The 21,601-nt window shown below is 38.5% G+C and overlaps 1 protein-coding gene across 1 annotated transcript in view; it reads right to left on the minus strand.

Annotated features, from left to right (window-relative positions):
- Nucleotides 1-238: 238 nt before the first annotated feature.
- LOC139442684 (uncharacterized) overlaps nucleotides 239-21,601 on the minus strand; it is a 72,326-nt gene continuing 50,963 nt past the window's right edge. Inside the window, exons 10-12 of the mRNA XM_071223559.1 lie at nucleotides 8,833-8,915; nucleotides 5,402-5,671; nucleotides 239-1,909 (exon numbers count right to left, since the gene is read on the minus strand). Coding sequence (XP_071079660.1) covers nucleotides 1,849-1,909; nucleotides 5,402-5,671; nucleotides 8,833-8,915 — 414 coding nt within the window. The 3' untranslated portion in view covers nucleotides 239-1,848. The remainder of the gene's footprint in view (nucleotides 1,910-5,401; nucleotides 5,672-8,832; nucleotides 8,916-21,601) is intronic.

Genomic DNA, 21,601 nt, shown 5'->3' on the forward strand with positions numbered 1-21,601 from the left:
TGATGTATGTGTATAGGTGTATGTGTAGCAAGTCTGATGTATGTGTATAGGTGTATGTGTGGCAAGTCTGATGTATATGTATAGGTGTATGTGTAGCAAGTCTGATGTATGTGTATAGGTGTATGTGTGGCAAGTCTGATGTATGTGTATAGGTGTATGTGTGGCAAGTCTGATGTATGTGTATAGGTGTATGTGTGGCAAGTCTGATGTATGTGTATAGGTGTATGTGTGGCAAGTCTGATGTATGTGTATAGGTGTATGGGTGGCAAGTCTGATGTATGTGTATAGGTGTATGTGTGGCAAGTCTGATGTATATGTATAGGTGTATGTGTGGCAAGTCTGATGTATGTGTATAGGTGTATGTGTGGCAAGTCTGATGTATATGTATAGGTGTATGTGTGGCAAGTCTGATGTATATGTATAGGTGTATGTGTGGCAAGTCTGATGTATGTGTATAGGTGTATGTGTGGCAAGTCTGATGTATATGTATAGGTATATGTGTGGCAAGTCTGATGTAGGTGTATAGGTGTATGTGTGGCAAGTCTGATGTATTTGTATAGGTATATGTGTGGCAAGTCTGATGTAGGTGTACATGTTGTTACAGACACACACAAAATCAACCTTTGCCTGTTTCACCTTTGACATCAGGACTTAATGTAAATCATTTTCAGAAGCTCAAAAAAATACCTTCTGATAATGTAACCCTCTCCAAACCTGCTCTCAATGCATGCATTTCACCAACACAAATTGCAAATGAGCAAAGCAATAAATTGCCGACATGTACAGAAAGCCAATTGACTATTTTTTAACTAATCACTAACATGCCATAAATTTGATGATCCCACCATTGCCACAAAATAGACTATGATTGTCCCATGTTTCCTACCCGTGGAGCACAAACCTCACCAAAGGAATAGAAAGAGGTCAATGAAGTTATAAATCCTGGAACAACTTAATTAACCAGGGAATGCTACTTTGATGGGCAGAAAGCTTTTCAAGGAAGATTTATAAACACTCTATTGTATATAGCTGTGATAAATATACTCTGGGTGCATGCTCAATATTCTCAAGCTCAAAGTCTAAGAGACAGCACCTGAATATTAGTTGACCCCTAGCCAGTCACAGTACAACATAGAACAAGATAATATAAACTTGCAGCTAATGGCAAATTGACTGAAATAACACATGCACTAAAACTTTTACAGTTAACATTTGGGCTAAGTTTGTCTTTGGTATGTAAAGTTCCAAATCAGTGTCATAATGATATTCATTATTACTTATAGTTTTACATGACCAAAACAATCAAAGTGTAAAGTGTCATAAAAGCAGCATTTGTGTGGAATATTACTTACTTTCTTGTTTGTCAAATGTGACGTAACACAAGAGAGTTACATTTGATCAACATTTCACATGACCCCTTTCATATAGACGTATTTGGAAGGATACATTTCATAGAAATTTCAAAATATATAAAATAATTTCTATAATGAGTTAATTGAAAAAATCTCATCAGTAAAGTTTCAACAGGAAGACATAAAGAGACAATATACCTTGGCAACGACAGATTCATAACTAGGAATATATAATACATGGACATTTCGAAGGTAAAGTGTTTATACAAATAGAGATTCTCCTCAGACAGTACATATTCTGGCAGGAATGTATACTGTAAATGCAGCGTAAAGTAGATTCTTTATGAAGGACCTGTTTTGGTAGACATTTTGGTATAAATATTACAACTGTGATCCAAATAAGAAAATAGTTACTTTGAACAACATATAAACATATAAACAAATATGAAGTATGAATATTTTCCAATGTATATATGGAAGACTGTATGACTTGGATTTATTTGGAATCATAACTCTCAGTCAGTTTACGTTGAAGCACAATCACTTGTCTTTCAAGTCTGAAAAAAATGAAAACAATATATAAGTATCAACATTGTCAGGTGATGTGCCCATATTCTTCTTTGAATAAAGAGTTATAGGTGGTGGTGAGCTATAGGTGGTGGGGGATGGAGGTGTGTTGAAAAATGGGTGGTGGTGGGTGGTGGGGTGGTGGTGGGGGAGTGGTGAGCTATGGGTGGTGGGGGGTGGGGGAGTGGTGAGCTATGGGTGGTGGGGGATGGAGGTGTGTTGAGATATGGGTGGTGGTGGGTGGTGGGGTGGTGGTGGGGAAGTGGTGAGCTATGGGTGGTGGGGGATGGAGATGTGTTGAGATATGGGTGGTGGTGGGAGGGTGGGGTAGTGGTGGGGGAGTGGTGAGCTATGGGTGGTGGGGGATGGAGGTGTGTTGAGATATGGGTGGTGGTGGGTGGTGGTGGTGGGTGGTGGGGTGGTGGTGGGGGGAGTGGTGAGCTATGGGTGGTGGGGGATGGAGATGTGTTGAGATATGGGTGGTGGTGGTGTGGGATGGAGGTGTTACGAGCTATCGTGGCATGATGAGCTGTGGTGATGGGGTGTAGGGTTAGGGTGAGCCATATATATATGACACATGCCAACATTTCCATCAAAAATTAAAATACTTAAGATTCAAGCAAAACATATCTTATCAAATTTGAGCACTCTTGTACATATCACAGGATTTTACTGTTCTTTATAACACCAATTAACATGTCCTAATAGTCTTTTATTGCATGGTTTTGTACTGATACATGCCCTCGCTATACCCTTAACTTAAAGTTATCCTAATACCCCTCAAGAACAAACCATTAAAACTAACCCAATCAAAAACACAACAGGACATTTTCACATAAGATGGGCACCTAAACATAGCTGAGTAATGGGTAAAAGTATCATTTTTTAAAACCAACATCAAAGTTGTGAAAGCACATGTATGTGTATTTGATGTTTAATGCTGCACACCACAATATACCAGCTGTATGACAGTGACTTGTAAATAGTGAGTGAGTGCGTATGGTTTTACGCCACTTTTAGCAATATTCTAGTTATTATATCATGGTGGGGAACACCAGACATGGGCTTCACATATTGTACCCATGTCGGGTATAGAACCCGGGTCTTCAGTGTGACAAGCTAACGCCTTAACCACTAGGCTACCCCATCACCCAGCTTGTAATAAAATCAAGTCTAGTCCAGACAATCCAGTGATTGATAATGTGATAACGTTCCGCTACGTTATACTAGGATGACAAGCAATGAACCAGTCACCAAGCCTGACCACCTACTCCATTTGGTCACCTCTTATGACAGCAGAGGTTGCAGGGGACCATTTCTAACATGGAATCACATAGGATAAAAGTTCATGATGGAAACAACCAAAAGACTGACCACCAACCTATCAGGAGCGAAAATGTTCACGTGATCATAAACTTTGTATGATTCTTTTATATGGCACATTTAAAAAAATACCACAGGGCGTGATTAAATAACGGCGGAAAAATTGAAATTAAATTCATTGACCATGAGAGAAGAGAACAAGTTGATTTATGATAGGGACAATGAAATAAGGTTGTATGTGACAGGTTAGGCTGTTGTTTATAAGCCATATGCTGTTAATCAATACAGCGACACCTGGTAGTTAGGCATAGCGGCATGAAACTAGTAACACAATCCCTATAGGAAAACAGCATCCAAAAGCTGTTCTACTCACTGCACTGTAAGGGGTGGAGAGGAAAAATATTGGGGGAGATTATGTAACATATGGCTGGTGGATTTCAACAATAAATACAAGCCTGAGTTTGATAATAAGAGAGTTACAGACAAAGGGAGATGACTCTAACCTTGATTGAGCCATACTCCCAAATACTGCTTTGTCTTCCTAACAATGGCATGTAATGCATAATTCATGAGTACCCTGAATATAAACTAAATCCTGTTATTTAAATGTTGTGATAAGTGTGTCCCCAAACAAAATTGGAATATTTCGATGCCATTTCACAACTTGGTATGCTCTGATGGTATACTGTAAGTTTGTTAATGCCGCACTCAGCAATATTCCAGCTGACGACGTAATCTGTAAATAATTGAGTCAGGACAATCCAGTTATTGACATCACGAGCATCGATCTATGCAATTGGGATACCATGAGATGCATCAACCAATTCAGAGAGCCTGACCATCAGATCCCATCAGTTGCCTTGCATTGTTTGGATCTTCCAGGATCTTCACGGGAGGAAGATATTTGTAGTCAATGACACTTTCCAATACTCTACTATTTTTTTTACCTCAATAATGAGGATGATATGAACACATTCATGAGTCAAGAATAAAATAATAACCTTATTTTAAGCACAGATATGTTGCTGACAAACCAAGGATAGGTCAAATCTGGCTTGTCCAATGATAAATGGATCCTGGCATGACTAAGGGACGCAACTGCACATAGTAGCACCTTTGAGCACAGGCCAACACATGCCCCCTCACACCTTAAGATGCTCACGTGGACTGATAAGAACTGCATACAAATATTACAGTCCAGATCCATCAGTGTCATGGGTGAGTGAGTGAGTGCAGATTTGACAGGTTCATGATAAGTATCATAGCTCATTCCATGGCCTGTTTTGATCTCTTGTAGCAAAGGTTTTAACAATATGAATATTTCAGATCATCCATCTACTGTTACCTTCATGGGCATCTACAGTGTGGCAGTGCAATTTGCGGACCTCTTGGTGATAACGAGCTTATTTCATCAATATACAACCTGCATGATTTGCCACACTTTGAAACGTTGTCATATTCAAACAACTAGAGAGAGGGAGATCTATTTCCTGGGTTTGGACAGTCGTAGCATACATTCTCAAGCCAACTATATGATGACCTTCACCTTGAAAGTTGCTACATCAACTCACTTCATAAATACTTGTGGTCGTCACTGTAACGATACATTGAGTCTAGATGTTTAACATTTCCCCTCCTCTTTTTTTTGACTATCCTTCTTTCCTAATGACAGAGCTTTAGAGAATCTATATCTTTAAAAGGCTCTGAAAGCTTTAAGCTCCCGAGGCTTGCCGAAAGGTTTTAAACTTTTATAGATGAGTGTTGATATGTTTGATATCCACTCAGTTTGCAAACAGTAATAACCAATGAATTGAGTGTAAAAAGTACAGCTAACCAGCTTCCGTGGCAAAGAAAAGTGATGTCATTTGATTCTGGCGTCATGGTAACCAATGACATCACAATGGTCTGCAAAGCTTTGTGATGCAATACACTGTAGCAGAATATCCTAGGGGATATCAACAATGTCAAACAAACAATATCCCCTGTGGAAGCCAGTTTTGTATGATAAATATTAATAATCCTAAGTACACTTTTAACACAAAGGACAAAATATGCAGATAAAAGCCATAATCCATGACTTACAGTTCCTGTAGCTAAGTGACAAGCAAGCAAATGACTTCATTTCTAAGCTAGGTTGCCATTTCTACAGACTCACTTACCGCTTGTTGTTGTCCATGGTCGTCTTCAGATGCATCTTCAGGTCATCCCGCTCCATCTTTACATGTTGCAGCTGACTGAGAAGCTGGTTGTTCTCCTGTCTCCACTGATTGTTCATGTGTCGAAGGTCGGACATGTCCTTGAGAGGACCATCAGGAGGCCATATTCTCTCCTTCTCTTGTCCCTCCATTGGGGAGGACCTTGATTTGTCCTTCTGTTTCTGAGCATCTAAGGTATTGTGGATCACTTCAGGTGACAAAGATTTCTGAAGACTAGAAAAAAAAGACAAGTATTGTATAATTATTGCAATGATTTATTGTATTGTGACACAAATACACATCAGTTTGACAAAAGTTGTGTTCGTTTGTTTCTTGTTTAACGCCACACTAAACAATATTCCAGCCATATGACAGCAGTCCGTAAATAATCGAGTCTGGACCAGACAATTCAGTGTTTGATATCATGAGCATCGATCTACACAATTGGGATATGATGACATGCATCAACCAAGTCAGTGAGCCTCTTATGTCAAGTATGGGTTGCGAAAGACCTATTCTGTATCAGAATCTTCATGGTTCTTGACAAATGTACCGGAAATACAAATGTTGCATTTGGACACCCTACTTGGAACTAAATGAGCTGAAAATTTCAAACCATATTCTGAAATAAACCAGCGGAACAGCAAGCAGACATTATCAAAAAGAAACAGAATTTCAGCAAAGTGACTTTAACCATTACCCTTTGAAAGCAGTTAAGTGCCTGTGACCAGTCTGTGAAATAGTCTCCAAATATTGCTGGGCAGGTGGGCTCAAACCATTTCACTAATCATAAGAAATCTCTGCTAGAAATCAGAGTCCATTATAGGATTCCCACTATATCACAAGCATGTGTTTATGAATCACTACGAAACACCAGGTGTCCTGCTTTATCGGTTGCATCATCACAAACACATGCAAAGGCAAGTCAACTGTTCCCTGAAACAAACCACAGTAATACATGGTCTAAGTCAAAATAGGGAACAATGTGCTCTATAGACAGGGAGTTAATGAAGCCAAAAGATCTAAGCCCCTGTACACGATTGGGAATTAGATTTACCACATGTTTTAAAGTTTTGTGTGGCATTGCAGCGCAAATCTTCCACATGGCCAAGTTTGTTAAATCTATGGAAGAAACATCCACTCAAGAAATAGTTTATGTGCTGATGCATTTGTACCTAAATCTAACAAAGGATATGTCCCAATGTTCTAGTTGATGGAATCTATGACAATCACTCAAGATCTACCATCACTTAGATTTGTTCATTCAATTTAGTTGATCATGTATGGGCGACTCATCTGGGAAAGATCACTCAGGCCCCAGTCCATCTAACCAATCACAATATGATCATGCTGTCGAAGCCATTGAATATAGAATCAGCTACGCTATCCACCAGTCCTGTCCACATCCAGCTTGGGAACTCAACCCTAAGTCAATGTCCTCCACTAACCCTATCTCAGGAGATGGAACACTGGTGTATTGTGGCAACATGGTGGATGATGACAACATCAACACTAAACACAAGCTTCGCCACTCGGCCCACCGAAATATGAACTGCTGGTGATATACAACAGCAAACCCTTTCACGGCAACCTGTCCTCAAGATATTATGACACCTCCAAATGGACGGAGTTCCCTGGGGAGAAGAGGATCTTGTTCTTTTGGTTCCTGACTGTGAATGGGTTTTGGTTTAGTGTACGAAATGTATAGCGTTTGTTCACATTCAGGTCTGTCCCCTAGAACTAGGATTAGACAGGAACTTGTCCCAATTTCTAAAATATAAGATAAGAAAATTATATATGTTCTTTGCCTAGCCCTGGTGTATTCCAAATGCACAAAAGAGTCGAAACAAAATCTACTTTATAACTTTCTATTGGAACATTGTTTCAAATCATACTTTTGTTGTTGCCTGTTGTTCATAAAGGTTATGTGAGACATCACTAACATCTAATTAGAATACAAGGAGACTTCTCCAGTCTAGAACTTCAAGAACTTCTTGGTAAGCTCTTCATTGTAACAATTTGTTGTTTCTGAAGAAGTAAAACGTATAACACAGTCCTGAGACCACTCTCACCTCCCCCCCCACCCCACTGAACCCCCTTGAATAAATTATCAGTCACTAAACAATACAAGGATGAACAAAGATGAAGCAAAGCCAGCACCACTTTCCCCCAAAAAATCACCACATTCAGTTTCAAGATCAGACTATATTATAATATTCATATCAACAGCATCACACTAAAAAGTGTCCAATGACTTAATGTGAATATCAGAAAAAGGATTTGGCATGATCGCCATCATGCTGATGATGTATTTCCTCCTGGATGTATCACAGCCCTTACATGAAAAGAATTAAATTCTCTCCAAATGCTGGCTTTGGATGACTTTTGCTGATATCTTTGATGTTAGATGGACCTAAGGACAATTTCAGTGCTGGATGTTTAAACATGAAATGGAATGGTTTGGGATCTTCATTACTTACAGGGAAGCTCTGAATAAAGAAATTCCTATATTGACCATGCTTCACTCCTTGATGGGTTTACATTGCGATTTCAACACAGCCTGACAACTTTCAAAATGTCCATACAAGAAAAATAGCAATAGTCGCTACACACACAGCTGAGGGCTGACTTAGACTGATTTATTATTCCTAAAGTGAAAAAGGGCTTTTCTTTAAGTTTTATCAAATTCCTGTTTTTTCCAGTTATCTGTATGCCTAAAAAATTGAAATGACAACACATAGCTACAAGACTGGGAGCAGTGGTAAGGAATTAGATGGACTGAACAATATTTCAGTTATATGACACTGGCTTGTAAAGAGTCAGGTCTATACCAGAAAAACCAGTGGCTGACAGGATCCACATTATTGGAGCACATTGATACAAGCTCAGCCGTGACATATATTGTAACCACCCAACTCTCAGTAGTTGCCTCTTACTACAAGCATGGAGTTTTGGGGATCTTTACTCCCTATAAATTCCAACAGAGAAATGTACATGGAGTGCTAGGGACCTACAATACTAGGGGCACATACTCCCCTGAACTCCTGCAATACTAGGGACCTCTATTCACCTGAACTCCTGCAGTACTAGGGACCTATATTCCCTTGAACTCCTGCAGTACTAAGGACCTATATTCCCCTGAACTCCTGCAGTACAAGGGACCTATACTCCCCTGAACTCCTGCAGTACTAATGACACATACTACCCTGAACTCCAGAAGCACTAGGGGCACATACTCCCCAGAACCCTCAGATAAGGACCTATACTCTATTAGAAACCCAATGGAAAGCCAATCACAGAGTCTTAGGGACCTATCCTGGAATTCCTGCATGGGACATTGATTGCGAGGATGGTGCTGTAGATGGGAGCGTGGCTGCCACCTGTGTACTGCCCACCTGTAGGCAAGCTGTGTGTGCTGCATGCTCTCCTCCAGGTGTTTCACCTTCCTCAAGGCGGCATCCCTCTCCTGCTGCAGGACCTGGAAACAACACAAACAGCACTACAATATTCCACTCCATCTCACAGACTTCAGACAAATAGATGTACCTACTGTTTCTAAAGGCAAAGTGTAGTATATGGGGTGTGCATGGGTATGAAAACTACAGTGTGTATACAGTGAGCATGTCATATCCTGGCACATAATAACTCTTCAGATACTACTACAAATACTGATCTGAATGGCTGTAAGATATGTATCAAACACACAAGTGTGAAATCCCCGGCACATAGAACATGGACAAAATTATTTCTGACAGTTAGTTTATATCTCAAGCTCATCTTCTATGTACAGTTGCCAGTAATACCAATATTTCCATATTACAACAAACTACGAAAAACAGACAAGAGTCATACAAAGATGACATATCACCCCGACGTGGCATGTCGGTAAACTGTGTGTACCTTCAAATGTATTTAGATTGGCAAGGAAATATTTTTCCTTGATGCCAAAACCAGAAATATAAAGAAGGTTATTAAATATTGGTTCATGTAGCTCATTTTCTGATGATCTCATGAACTTCTAATAACAATAACTTCGCAGATTCGCATATGAATAGCTCTGTAGTAGCTTCATGACACAAAGGCATAAAGAGAATGTACTAGGTTATGTAGCTCACATCATATATAGTATATGATATTGGTAAATAGTACACTTAGAATTATATGTCAGGGGCTACAAATCAAAAAGATTAAAATCTATAAATAACAAACTGCACTACTAGTGAACATGATTGATATGTGCATAAAGTTTGGTGAATCTCTGTCGCATGGCTTAGAAGATATGCTCCAGACGAGGACATTACCCTAAGTTCATCAATTTTCAATTTAAATTGAAAAAAGAAAAAAAAAGAAAAAATCTGTTAATAGCAAACGCACCACTACATAACCTGCTTGATAGGTGTAAAACCTTTTGAGAAGCTAAGTTGAATGGTTTGGGAGATATGGTCCGGACAAGTGCACTTCCCTCAAATTTCCTAAGTTCATCATATTTCCATGGAAACGACAAAAATATAAAATTCTAAAAATCTCTAAAAGGCAAAAGGCACTACTACTGAGCCTGACTGGTAAGTGTACCAAGTTTTGTGAAGCTAGGTTGTACGGTTTAGGAAATATGATCCGGACAAACAATGATTACAGACGGGTGGACAGACGGACATACTGATGACTATATCCCCCTGTCATTATATGTCGGGGGGACAAAAAAAGGGGCTGCTTATGCTGCAACACATCATGGCATCTGACACTAATATGTGTTTGTTGTTTAAATCCACGCTCAGCAATATTTCATATATATGACAGTGGTCAAGAAGCCAAGTCAGAAGCCTGACCACCCGATCCCGTAAGCTCCTCTTATGACAAGCATAGGCACCTTTTTTCAGCAGGCATGGGTTGCTGAAGACCTATTCTATCCCGGATCTTCAATAATCGAGTCTGTACCACACAATCCTGTGATTGATATTGTGAGCAATGATCCACTCCATTGTGGTATGAGCACACGCAATCCACCAAATCACTTTCTGACCACTTGATCCATTAAGACTCCTCCTTTGACCAGCACATGTAGCTGGGGACCAATTCTAACCTGAAATCTCCACGGGGACCTGACAGTAATAATTGGTAGTGGTCTGATGAATAACCCAATGTTCAGAGCACTGGAACATATTGGGCCTCAACTGGGGTACAATACTGTAAGATCTTGTATCAACACAAAACAATACACATTTGAATAGCATGTAAAAAGGAATAAAACTGAACTAAAAACACTATTTTCTGACTGAATATTCAAGAGTTCTCAATCTATCTGGATTGATTCAAAATAAAATAAAAAGTTTTTTGTGCCTCAGTTCATTCTCTTTGTTTATGGAATAGCTTCTAAAGATGACAAGTCTCACCTACCAGCATAGCATGCATCACAGCCAGTATGGTCAGTTACAGTATACTGTAAAAACCCTTGGCTTGTACTGCCTTAGAGAAGCTGCATATTTATGTAAAATAAACCAATATCACCCAATTACCTTTAAAAACTTCCATACAAATATGAATGAAACATATGAAGAACATTAGTATGACACAGTACATGATTAGCCAATGTGGCCTTTTCAGCTGGCGTACCAGTTCTACTGCAGCATATATAACTATAGAGCAACAGCTACTGTCCACTCACTTCCATCTTCAACTGTAGGTTTGCAGACAAAAAATAACATCTTTAAGTGGCATTTAGAAGTTGGTGTGATGAAGTAAGACAAGTTCTATGGATGAACAACTTCTTTATTACAATTAGTGCGACGTTTCGGTGTAGATCTTAACACCTTTATCAAGCATAGAACTTGTCTTTCTTCAGACAAAAAATAGTTGAAAATTGGCTGATCATTTCCAACATATTGTCTCTCAAATACTCATGGCCTATTGAAGAAAATAACTATTCAAGGCTTGCACTACCTACACAAAACCTCAATGACACCACAAGGAAATCTATCACATGGAAATCACACAACATGTGCACTTGCTTATTCCTATCCATTAAGCAATAAATGTACACCATATTACACCTAAATCTCTATGTCTAATGATACTACTGATATATACAATACCTCATTAGTAACCCAAATTTATTCAGATTGCAAATTATCTTTACAGACTGCTAATAAAAAAATTAAACTTAAACCATGAGTTTGAATGGAATCAGTAATTGGCTCAAAACCAACACGAAGAATGGAGATCAGCAAACAGCTTTGTTTACCCAAAATTAACACACAATGCTCCTTCAGATTTGAAATTTAAATTAATTTACACCTTTTCATTGTGTGCTGTAATACATATTTTATCGCAGAACATTGCTTTAAGCATCCAGTTCATGACCTTTCATGTGAAACACCATCCCTGGTGCCTAGCCAGGAAAACAAGGAAGGTTGGGGAAACTGACAAGGTGGATTAACGAGCCCCTTCAGGTGGGAATGGCAGCTAATTTACATGTGTACAAAGCCCAGGTGGATGATAGCTCGTGTCATCACACCACTAATTGGTCCAAATTTGTAAGTGAGGAGATAGCTCGCCTCTACAGCACGCGTCTAAATTGGATGAAAATGAAACTGTACGTAGAGGACGAGTTGGACGATGAAAATCGGCAACATTGCTGCAGCCGGTGAATTTCAAACGAAACTGATGGGAAGAAAATGGCTTTGAATTTTGCACAAAAGCAAACATTGGCAACAGAGGCCGTGCAGGGACATGAAGAAGAATCAATGTGGCGTGCTGTCATGAGAATTGCCGGAGATTCTCTGCGCCCGTTTCACCATATTCGTAGTGTTTATTTTTCATGTCTGGGCATGCTAATGATAGAATGACTTGATACCCGCTTCCTGATTCAGGAACATATTAATACACTCCCGCACTCAGATGAGACCAAGATGAAATTGTAGAACTTAGGAACAAAGCCCTTACACATCCATCTCCCATTCATTAGCCTGTAGTCCTTGTGTTGGCAGCTAATGAGTGAAAACGGCTTGTTTTCCTACCTAAAATCTTCCACCAGGGAAAGATTTTTTGATAGAAGTTTATGTTTTTTAAAATACAAGAATTTCCCTTCTGAATCTTAATGATGTTTGACAGCGGGAAAGTTTTTTAAAAAGACTTTCATTTAAAAGGAATAAATTTTACCTGATTCAAGGGACTTTACTCTAAATAGGGTCTAAAAGCAAAATTTATGTATTGACTGAGAGGATTTGGTCCTTCACATTTTAGCATCCACAATTATCGAAGCCTAATCTGTCTATAATGGTTTCGTTAACATAAGCCTTTTATGTCAGAAAAGTGAGCATATTTCCTTTGATGTATAAACACATCAATACTTTCCTACTTTACTGTCACTTCTTAAATAAAATGTATTAAACATGCAATAAAGTACAAAATCCAAGATTTCATCATAACAAGGAATTTTCTTCATTATTTGAACAAAATAAAGGAAAAATATGATATACAAATAGCACTCAAAAATTGAAAGCATTGCAAAAATTCTGCAATAATTTTATCATATTTTGAAAATATTTACACAGATACAATAATTTAACTCACTGATCCACAATTCTTTATTGAAACAACAAAGAACCTTTTATTACATAAAAAAATGAAAAATGCCTATTTACATGAGTGTAATTTGGCTATTTGACATATGACACGGACGTGAAACATGTTCTGGGTGATCATCTACACCACTGACCAAACTTGCCACAGATTTAGACGATTCATGAAAACCAGCAACCAGCAATCAAAATTCGCTCAAAAACAACAAATCCATGTTGGAAATGATGACAAAGCGACCTCCAACTTTGACGAGAGATTAGACGCAAAGCTGTTCATGTAGGGATTAGCAAAGCCCCAATTCACTTCTGTGTCGGCCTATGGATAAAGCTCTAATCCTGGGATTATTACACAGGTTTTTACTAAACACTCTAATCTACCATGGCCTCCGAGCCAAGTAACTGTCAGCTTGGATGATGGTGAGTTTTGCATTCTTTCCGAAATGTTTAGAATTTGATGTCAGATTGATATCTCCAAGGAAATAGATTTTTATTTGGTTGTTTAGGCAGGTCAAAGCAGAGTGGAGGAGATTACATTGATGTGTTTTTACTCTGAAACTTTTTATCAAAACACAGGGAAGAAAGATGCACTCTATCCTTATTTTGATGGAAGACCCTTTAAAATTTGCATCAGCATTCATTAATAAAATGTGTATAGAATATTTTTCTATTAATTAATGGAAATACACGTCCCTATGTAAACTTGAGCTGTTAAATACTAACACCTGCAAGAGGGTTGGTACACTGGCTATTATATCTAACCAATGAAAAAGTGCAAAAGGTAACAAAAAAGGTTTGGGAAATAGCATCTGAACCATTTCAGTTCCTACAAAGGGATGTTCATAATTTTCCTTTCTATCCAAATAACAGAAAATATGATTATTATGTAATATTCGCAGGGTAAGCACAAAAGTCTGTATTTTCCATTCATTGATATTTAAAACAAAACCTCCAATAATCATTGCTCACAGACGACTATCTGTAATCGAAGTAGTCTTGAGACTTTATTCCAAATTTGTCCTCAATCTCAGTTTTCTTTTAAAGTTTGGAGGTAATTATTCAATGTATGACAGAAAGTCTTCCCAGTAAATGTAAAGTTTGAACAATATGTAACCCAAAGATGCCACAGTGAATCAAAGAGAAGAGACCTTCAAGAGTGCTTTCCTGAAATATTTGAAAAATTCATGAAGATTTTGGATCTTTAGTCATGGGATTTAGCTGCTCGCGGGCTTCTTTTCGTACTTTGTTGACATCACCTACGGATTGGGGCGATTATACCTGCGAGCTTTTGTCAGTGCGTTGTGGGATAGGTGGAATGGGATCGATTTTCGGCATTTCTGTTGCGGCTCGGGACATGCCGTTGCCATCACAACAGGGCGCGGCACGGAGCAGCAACATCCTCTTGACCCTGGTTTCGAGAGTGACAGTAACACATGGAGGAAAGAGATATCGGGCTAATCAACTGTCAATTGTGCCTGATCAATACATGTAATAACCGATCCATGATACGTCTATAGTCACCGTCATATTGTTTACCTTCCAAACAGGAAAACAAAGGCCGGAGCACTACAGATTACACCTTTTCTCTGTCACATAAATGGACAATGACGTGGTCACTTTGCATGAAGTATACCACCGCTGCAGCGAAATTGACGAGCCATCAGTGCTGTGACCTGACTAATTGTAGCCATCTTGTGTTGGATGAACAGTCAATACACAAGCGATACTGATAATTAAGTCATAAGGAGGCCGAGCCCAAACACAACAGGAAAACAAATAGGGAGGCCATTAAATATCCATTTTCCTTGCTTACATTTCGATGCTACACCTTTCTGCTGTGGTTTCTGGTCTTCTGTGATCTACATTCAATTGAACTTATCGCCTGCACTTTGGGTGCTTGATCAACTTGCTCTACAACAATGTCAGGTGAATCAGTCCTAACGTTGACCTTTCTAGGTGAAATGAACACTTTCTGTGGTTGAAGACAGGGAAGGATATTATATGATGTCCGAATCAATATGAAATGTGATAGCGACTAGGAACACAGGGATAATTTGCATAGATAATCATGCTTGAAGTATCCTATGTCATACACAACTTCCTTCATAGGTTATGTTTACCAGACAACTCGTAACTGAATAAAACTATAGGGAAGAAGATCATGTAATGTCATAGATACATGCTTTACATGATATTGAGATTTACTTTCATAGGAAGATTTTATATATAAAATGCAAACATTATTCATTAAATCTCTGTTGGTGCCACAACCTTGTCTTAATTCTGGACGACAAACATAAAATCTTGCCATCAGTGTAGAAATAAATGAAATATGGAACCTAAATAATGATAAAGAATATGAGGATGTTGGAGCTTTCACAAGCGCTTTCGCAAGAGCTGATTTCAAACTTGGCGACAGCTACCTAAATGACAGCAGTTAACATAAAAAAAGCCACAAAACAGTTTCCAAAATTGTAAGAAATTGCTTCTAAAAGCAGTGCTGTATGATTCCAACTTTATCATAAGAATGTGTTTATGAATAACTACCAATTAGTTACAGAATAATGAAAGAGGGACTTGTTCACTAATGATTGTCTGAACCAACCTGATTGCTCTCCACTTTCCTGATTTCCTCCACCAAAGATTCCAAAGTAATGTTTATCATGAAGTCTTCACAATTATTATGCATTTTGTTGTTGCAAAAATATAAATGTAATTTTGATTTTAACAGAATTAATTGTTTACAGGCTAATCCCCTAAACTGTGTATCTCTTGTCAAACCCATCCTTCTGCATCAGTCATATTTGTGGGCGTATTTTTTGGCTCCCCCTACCTTCACCCCCCACCCCCCCCCCCACCCCACCCCACCCACACACACACCCACACACATAACAAATGATGCATCTGATGTGAGCTGACGAATATAATCATAACTTCCTTTGCTAAAAAATGCAGACAAAACTATAACATGTTGATACTGTAAGCTTTAACTGACAAGAAACAACTTAATTCATTTACCTACCAGTACTGATTGCTGTTAGAAATATAGACACAGACAATATCAAAATGTCCTACTCTGATTTCATAAATATTATGATTAAGATATGCCATTAGCGACAGGTCTATCTCTCTCTAGATAAACACTTTAAAGAGGTGTAGTGTTGGTTGTGTTTTAAGGCTGTCAGTTTCATTGATAAGGTGAAGTTGTTCCACTATGTTTGTTGGCTAAATATTGTGCTAGTCAAGTGTATACACAATGAGGGAGAAATACACTGAGCTTTCCAGCACCACGCTCGTTCATTCACACAGACCAGTCAGTCAATGACTGACACAAATCTACAACACAAACACACACTTTGAATGGATATAACTTGTAATTAAACTTAACATTTTATAAGAAATTCTGAGAAATATTGTTTTTGGTGCTTGAGAAAACAGTGAAAAAATAAATATTAATTGAGAAGGAGTATGATTTACACCATTAATTAATTTTTGTTTAAATAATAGACAAATATATTTCAAATCAGTGATGCAAGTTTTGAAAATAGCAACTGAATCACAATGAAATATTTGAGAACATTGTATTCAACAGTCAATAAATCAAGTCAAATTCTGGTGGCAACCCCACTAAAAACAACAGCAAACATCAGACCAAAAGAAGCGTTCATGCGCAGATAAAACAAAAACATATTAAACTTGTCAACTGTAACAAACAATCAGGAATACATACTCACAATACCACTTTAATAAGTTTCATATACAAACCTAACAACAAAACAATTCCACACTACATTGAAAATTGTTATTATTATTATTATTATTATTATTATTATTATTATTATTATTATTATTATTAAAAGAGCAAAAAGCAAAAAAATAACAAAAACAATTCCACAAGCAAAAAATGGAAAACCAAAATTGATTTGGATGTCTAATTCTAAATTCTCCCCATGTCTACATTCACTGACCAAGGCAATACTGTTGTGTATGATGTCTCTCTAAAGTCTTATCTACAAGAATCCATTAGCCCATACACACATTTGATGATCCCTAAATCTTGCAATATCCAGTCACAATGCTTTGATATGGCTTTTCAGTCCGCCATTAGAATTATGGGGATTCCAGTTTTTACATGAAACCAGCCATTGTGTATTGTGTAGGTGATATCATAAATACACTCTAGTGTATGAAAAACGCATAAAGGGTTCCAGTCTCAATACCAAGTAAATAGTCCTGTCTTTGTAGCCTATCTCCTCACGAGGAAGGTTATTATACCGGTAGTTGAAACTTTCAGGTCTTCAAACTTTCTAAAGGAGGGAAATAAAATGGGATCTTTCGTACAATCACTATTTAAAGCTAATCATAAAGTTGGTGTATTTTGCCGTGGTAATTTGTATTCTGTTCAATGTACGATTATTTCCCTGACCCTGAAAACTAATAATAGTTTATCAACATTAAAGCGCTTGACATTTCTAGTCCCTGTGTAAATACAGGTGTGGACAGATCCCGCTTAGCCGCCCCGGTGACGAGGCTTGCTTCGGGTATGTCTCATTACCGAGGGCTGTGCATAATCGCTCGGCCCATCTACGCACTATGTACGGCATGCGCGTGTGATTTCATCCAACGGTTACAAGATAAAATCTTTAATGGTAGGCATCTGCAATCGATGATTTCCTGAAAACAATGAAACCTGAGTTTATACGACAATGGTATCGCTAACCGCTTCGTAAATGAAGACAAAAGAGATATTACAGAAATAATTTGCTTTGGAAAAAAGTACTCCCCACACTTGTAATACTGTTAGCATTTAAAGCTATCTGTCATTTTAGTTTGATAAGCTAACATGAAACACAATTGAAGTTCACTGATTTTGTTGAAGGCTGCTTTATGTGGATGTTTGGAGAGGCTTTTTATTGTCTGAACTTATTTATGGAATGAAAATGACTTCAAAAACATAAAAACCATTCATGACAATGCTTTTTCTATTGTCTCAATCCTAATGCGCAAAGACAATAGTTAATTCCCTATTCTGGTAAATGTGAGGGAATAATATGTTCTGTAGCTCAGAAGCCATCATCACTTGACTGCAATACCTGGGAATGTTTTCGGGCGATTTTTGTTTCAAACATATTTCCTACATTTGATAAAAAGAACTTCATGTTGTATTTCTGTTTACACTGATCAGAGAATTCCATTCAGGGGCCACAAAGGTGCTTTGGAAACGATCCTAAACAAATTAGAACAATGAAATTTTAATGATATTTTTTCAGCTTTGTCTCTTAAAAAACCGCCATGACAGTGGTACAAATTGTATGCCTAAATGGACATACAAGCATGAAGCGTATTGAGGCGCATGACTTAATTGTGACTTCAGTCTGAAACACTTTATCCTGACATTTGAGAAGAGGATTTCGCATCATGCTTGAAACATTTCACAGCAACTCCACCTGAAATGAGATAAAACCTCATTCCTGTCCTTCCACTATCACCCAAAACAATCAGCGAAAATAAATGTCCTGACTGAGAAATACGTCTTCCTGAAATCCTTCCCTGTCGGACAGTGAGAGAAATAAATTTCATCATGGGTTGTCTCTAGTTCCTGCTTAAATACGTCCGCTGGGTTTGAACGAGCGTGAGTGTGTCCACATGATGTTAACCTTGCTTAACCAATGATGGCAAAGATAAGAAAAAACAAATTTACCTACTCCACGTTCCAAACACCTTAACTCGGCCCCCTCTGACCCTTTCATTTACAAAAATCATGTTTTGTTCCTTGTACTATGATCGCAAATCAACTTGATAAGATGCTGATGAAGATTGGTATGATATGAGGCCATTAGTCCTGATTTAGTTGCCCAGTCAGGGAAAGGAACACAATATCAAGCCATTTTCTTCTCTTCTCACTTATCAGTTGTGATTAGTAATGTCATCAGTGAGTGTTGACTATGTCTATTTACATTAAAGATGTGTTCGCAACTTCTACACAAAACAAATTTACTCTACTCAAGAGGTGGGCTAATTTAAGTCAACATCGACGGGATCCTATGTACTGGAGTCTACAAACAAAGGACTATACACTATCAAACGCTAATTCATTCATGACCTGGATGAGAGAAATATTACACAACACGTTCACTCAACGGACAGCCCCAAAAGCTCGGCCTCCACTCTATTGTTCAAAATGTAATCTCTCCTCAGTTTTGGTCAATCCCTGTAACTTAGAAGACGATGCCATCTTTCTGGCTCCTCAGTCGTATTCTTGACACTTTTAATTTTGCTTGTGTAAACAGTCTATGTACGGTGTATTAGTGAACGATCTGGTGTGAATGGGGCTGGGGTAAGATGACCCCTGAGGAAGCCCCAGCCCTGATCAGATACCCTCAGATTAAATGCCAAGAGGCCCAGCAGGATGGTTTCACAGTAGAGGCTTTGAGCGATTAGGCTGTGTATGAATACATCACTGCTTCACCCCTGACCTCCAACGTAGATTCTACTGTAGACACCAGTAGTAGGCATTGATGGGCATGTTGTTAGTCGACACCAGTAGTAGGCATTGATGGGCATGTTGTTAGTCGATGTAAGTGCCGCAACTTAAGGTGGATGGTAACTCATGTAATAAGTCTTGACAATTAATAAATACACTGTATCCGTTAACATATGCAGAACATTAACAAATTTGGAACAAACAATATAGATATGCTAGCAGGCAATACATTTGGAAGTGAGGTAAACTGGGTTTAATGTCATGTTCAAGATGACTGCATTTATACAGCAAAGTGCATGCACATGTGAGTGATTGAGTATGGTTTTACGCCGCTTTTAGCAATATTCCAGCAATATCATTGTACCCATGTCTGGAATTGAACCAGGGTCTTCAGCGTGATGAGCGAACGCTTTAACCACTAGGCTACCCGACCGCCCCCCATGCACATGTGTGTGTGGCTGCTTAAACTAGCCCGGACTAATGTTGGTTTAATAGTGCTGGCCCACATAGATACCCCACTCAGACACAGTATACGGACTCCAAGCCAACTCTTCGAAGCCCTTGTTTTATCCCCTTAATGCCAAGTGCCAGACAGGGTAACAAGTACAATCTCTAATGTCTTTTGGTATGATGTGGCTGGGAATCCAACCACCGACTTTCCGCTTTCCGGGCAGGCGCTCTATCCGCAAGACCAAGGAGGTGATCAGGCAATATATGAAGTGATTACTATTCTTCTGATGACTTAAAGATTGTGTAGTTTCATTGAAACCACGACAGAGTGAGTGAATGGTGTTTTATGCAAATGTTATCAACATAACAGTCATACGACAATTACCTATCTGAAAAGGAATGGACCCATGACAACAAAATCCTAGGTCAAAGTCGTTGGTGAGAAAACTCGAAAAAAAATTTTTTTTTAAATCCCAAACTATCCAAAGGCGCCAGTTCACCACTAGACCTATTCATGTGCCAAGTCTGGTTAATCTCTAATGGTTTTTGAGTTCTGTTCCGGAAATGAAACTTGATGGAGGGACAGAAGGACGGATGGACACCACCCATTCCTATATCCCCCTTCCACTTTGTGGTAGGGGCTAATAATGTAAGCAATAATATTGGAACTGACAAACCATGTCAATAATTTGAGCAAAGATACTGGTCCAGACAAACCCGATGTCCATTTTATGAGCCAGCTCTGAACCAGACACACTACATGTCAAGAGTGTGCGCAATGATATTGAACCCAACAAACCACATGTCAAGAGTGTGCGCAATGATAATGGTTCAGACAAACCAGATGTCCATAATGTATGCAATGCTAATGGACCAGAAAAACCAATGGTTGATGATGTAATGAGACCAATGGTCCATGGCTGTGATCACACACAATGGTATGGGTCACAACATGGCTGATGCTCTATAAGTTGCCGATCTCAAAACTCTCTATGAAGCTATATTTTGAAGGAATGAAGATCAGCTTAACAAGGTTTTTATTGTACTATTGTTAAATGCTTTCATTCATGGATATTCCTTATCACATCAAACAAAATTGTAGTGAAAGAATCAAACTTTTCTGGCATTCTTACAAGACTTTTTTTTTTAAATTTCACGATAGACAATGTTTTACTTCTTTCGTCCTTAAAAGTGTTGAAACTGTTTACTGATTCAGCTCATGTAAGGACAGGATTTGATAGAAAGGGATTCACAATACATGTCTAAGTGATGGGTAAAAAGCTGTAAGCTTCACGACTGTACCAGGAGTATAATTAACAAGAGATGCCCCGGATTTTCCCACACTGTCACATGTCCTGCACTGAGTCATTCCACACCTGGGAGGCAGCATCATATTCATCTTATTTATAAATCATCCCAATATCTGTGGATGTTATTTCTAGGTGTTACTTGCTTAAACAAAACTAGTGGTCTACACCCCCATGAAGGGTGTAGCTTCATACAGCTTAACTCATTCACCGACCAGGTATAGATGAAACAACAACACAGTCTGAATGCCAAGCAGGTAAAATGGACACAATTTCAATCAAACTGTGAGGCGTCTTGCCATCCTCCACAATTCTCCCCGACCACAGAACACTTTTTCTCTGGCCACAA

The sequence above is a fragment of the Haliotis cracherodii genome, unplaced genomic scaffold, assembly GCF_022045235.1.
Source record: "Haliotis cracherodii isolate W230 unplaced genomic scaffold, xgHalCrac1.p SCAF_5, whole genome shotgun sequence".
NCBI lineage: Eukaryota > Metazoa > Mollusca > Gastropoda > Lepetellida > Haliotidae > Haliotis > Haliotis cracherodii.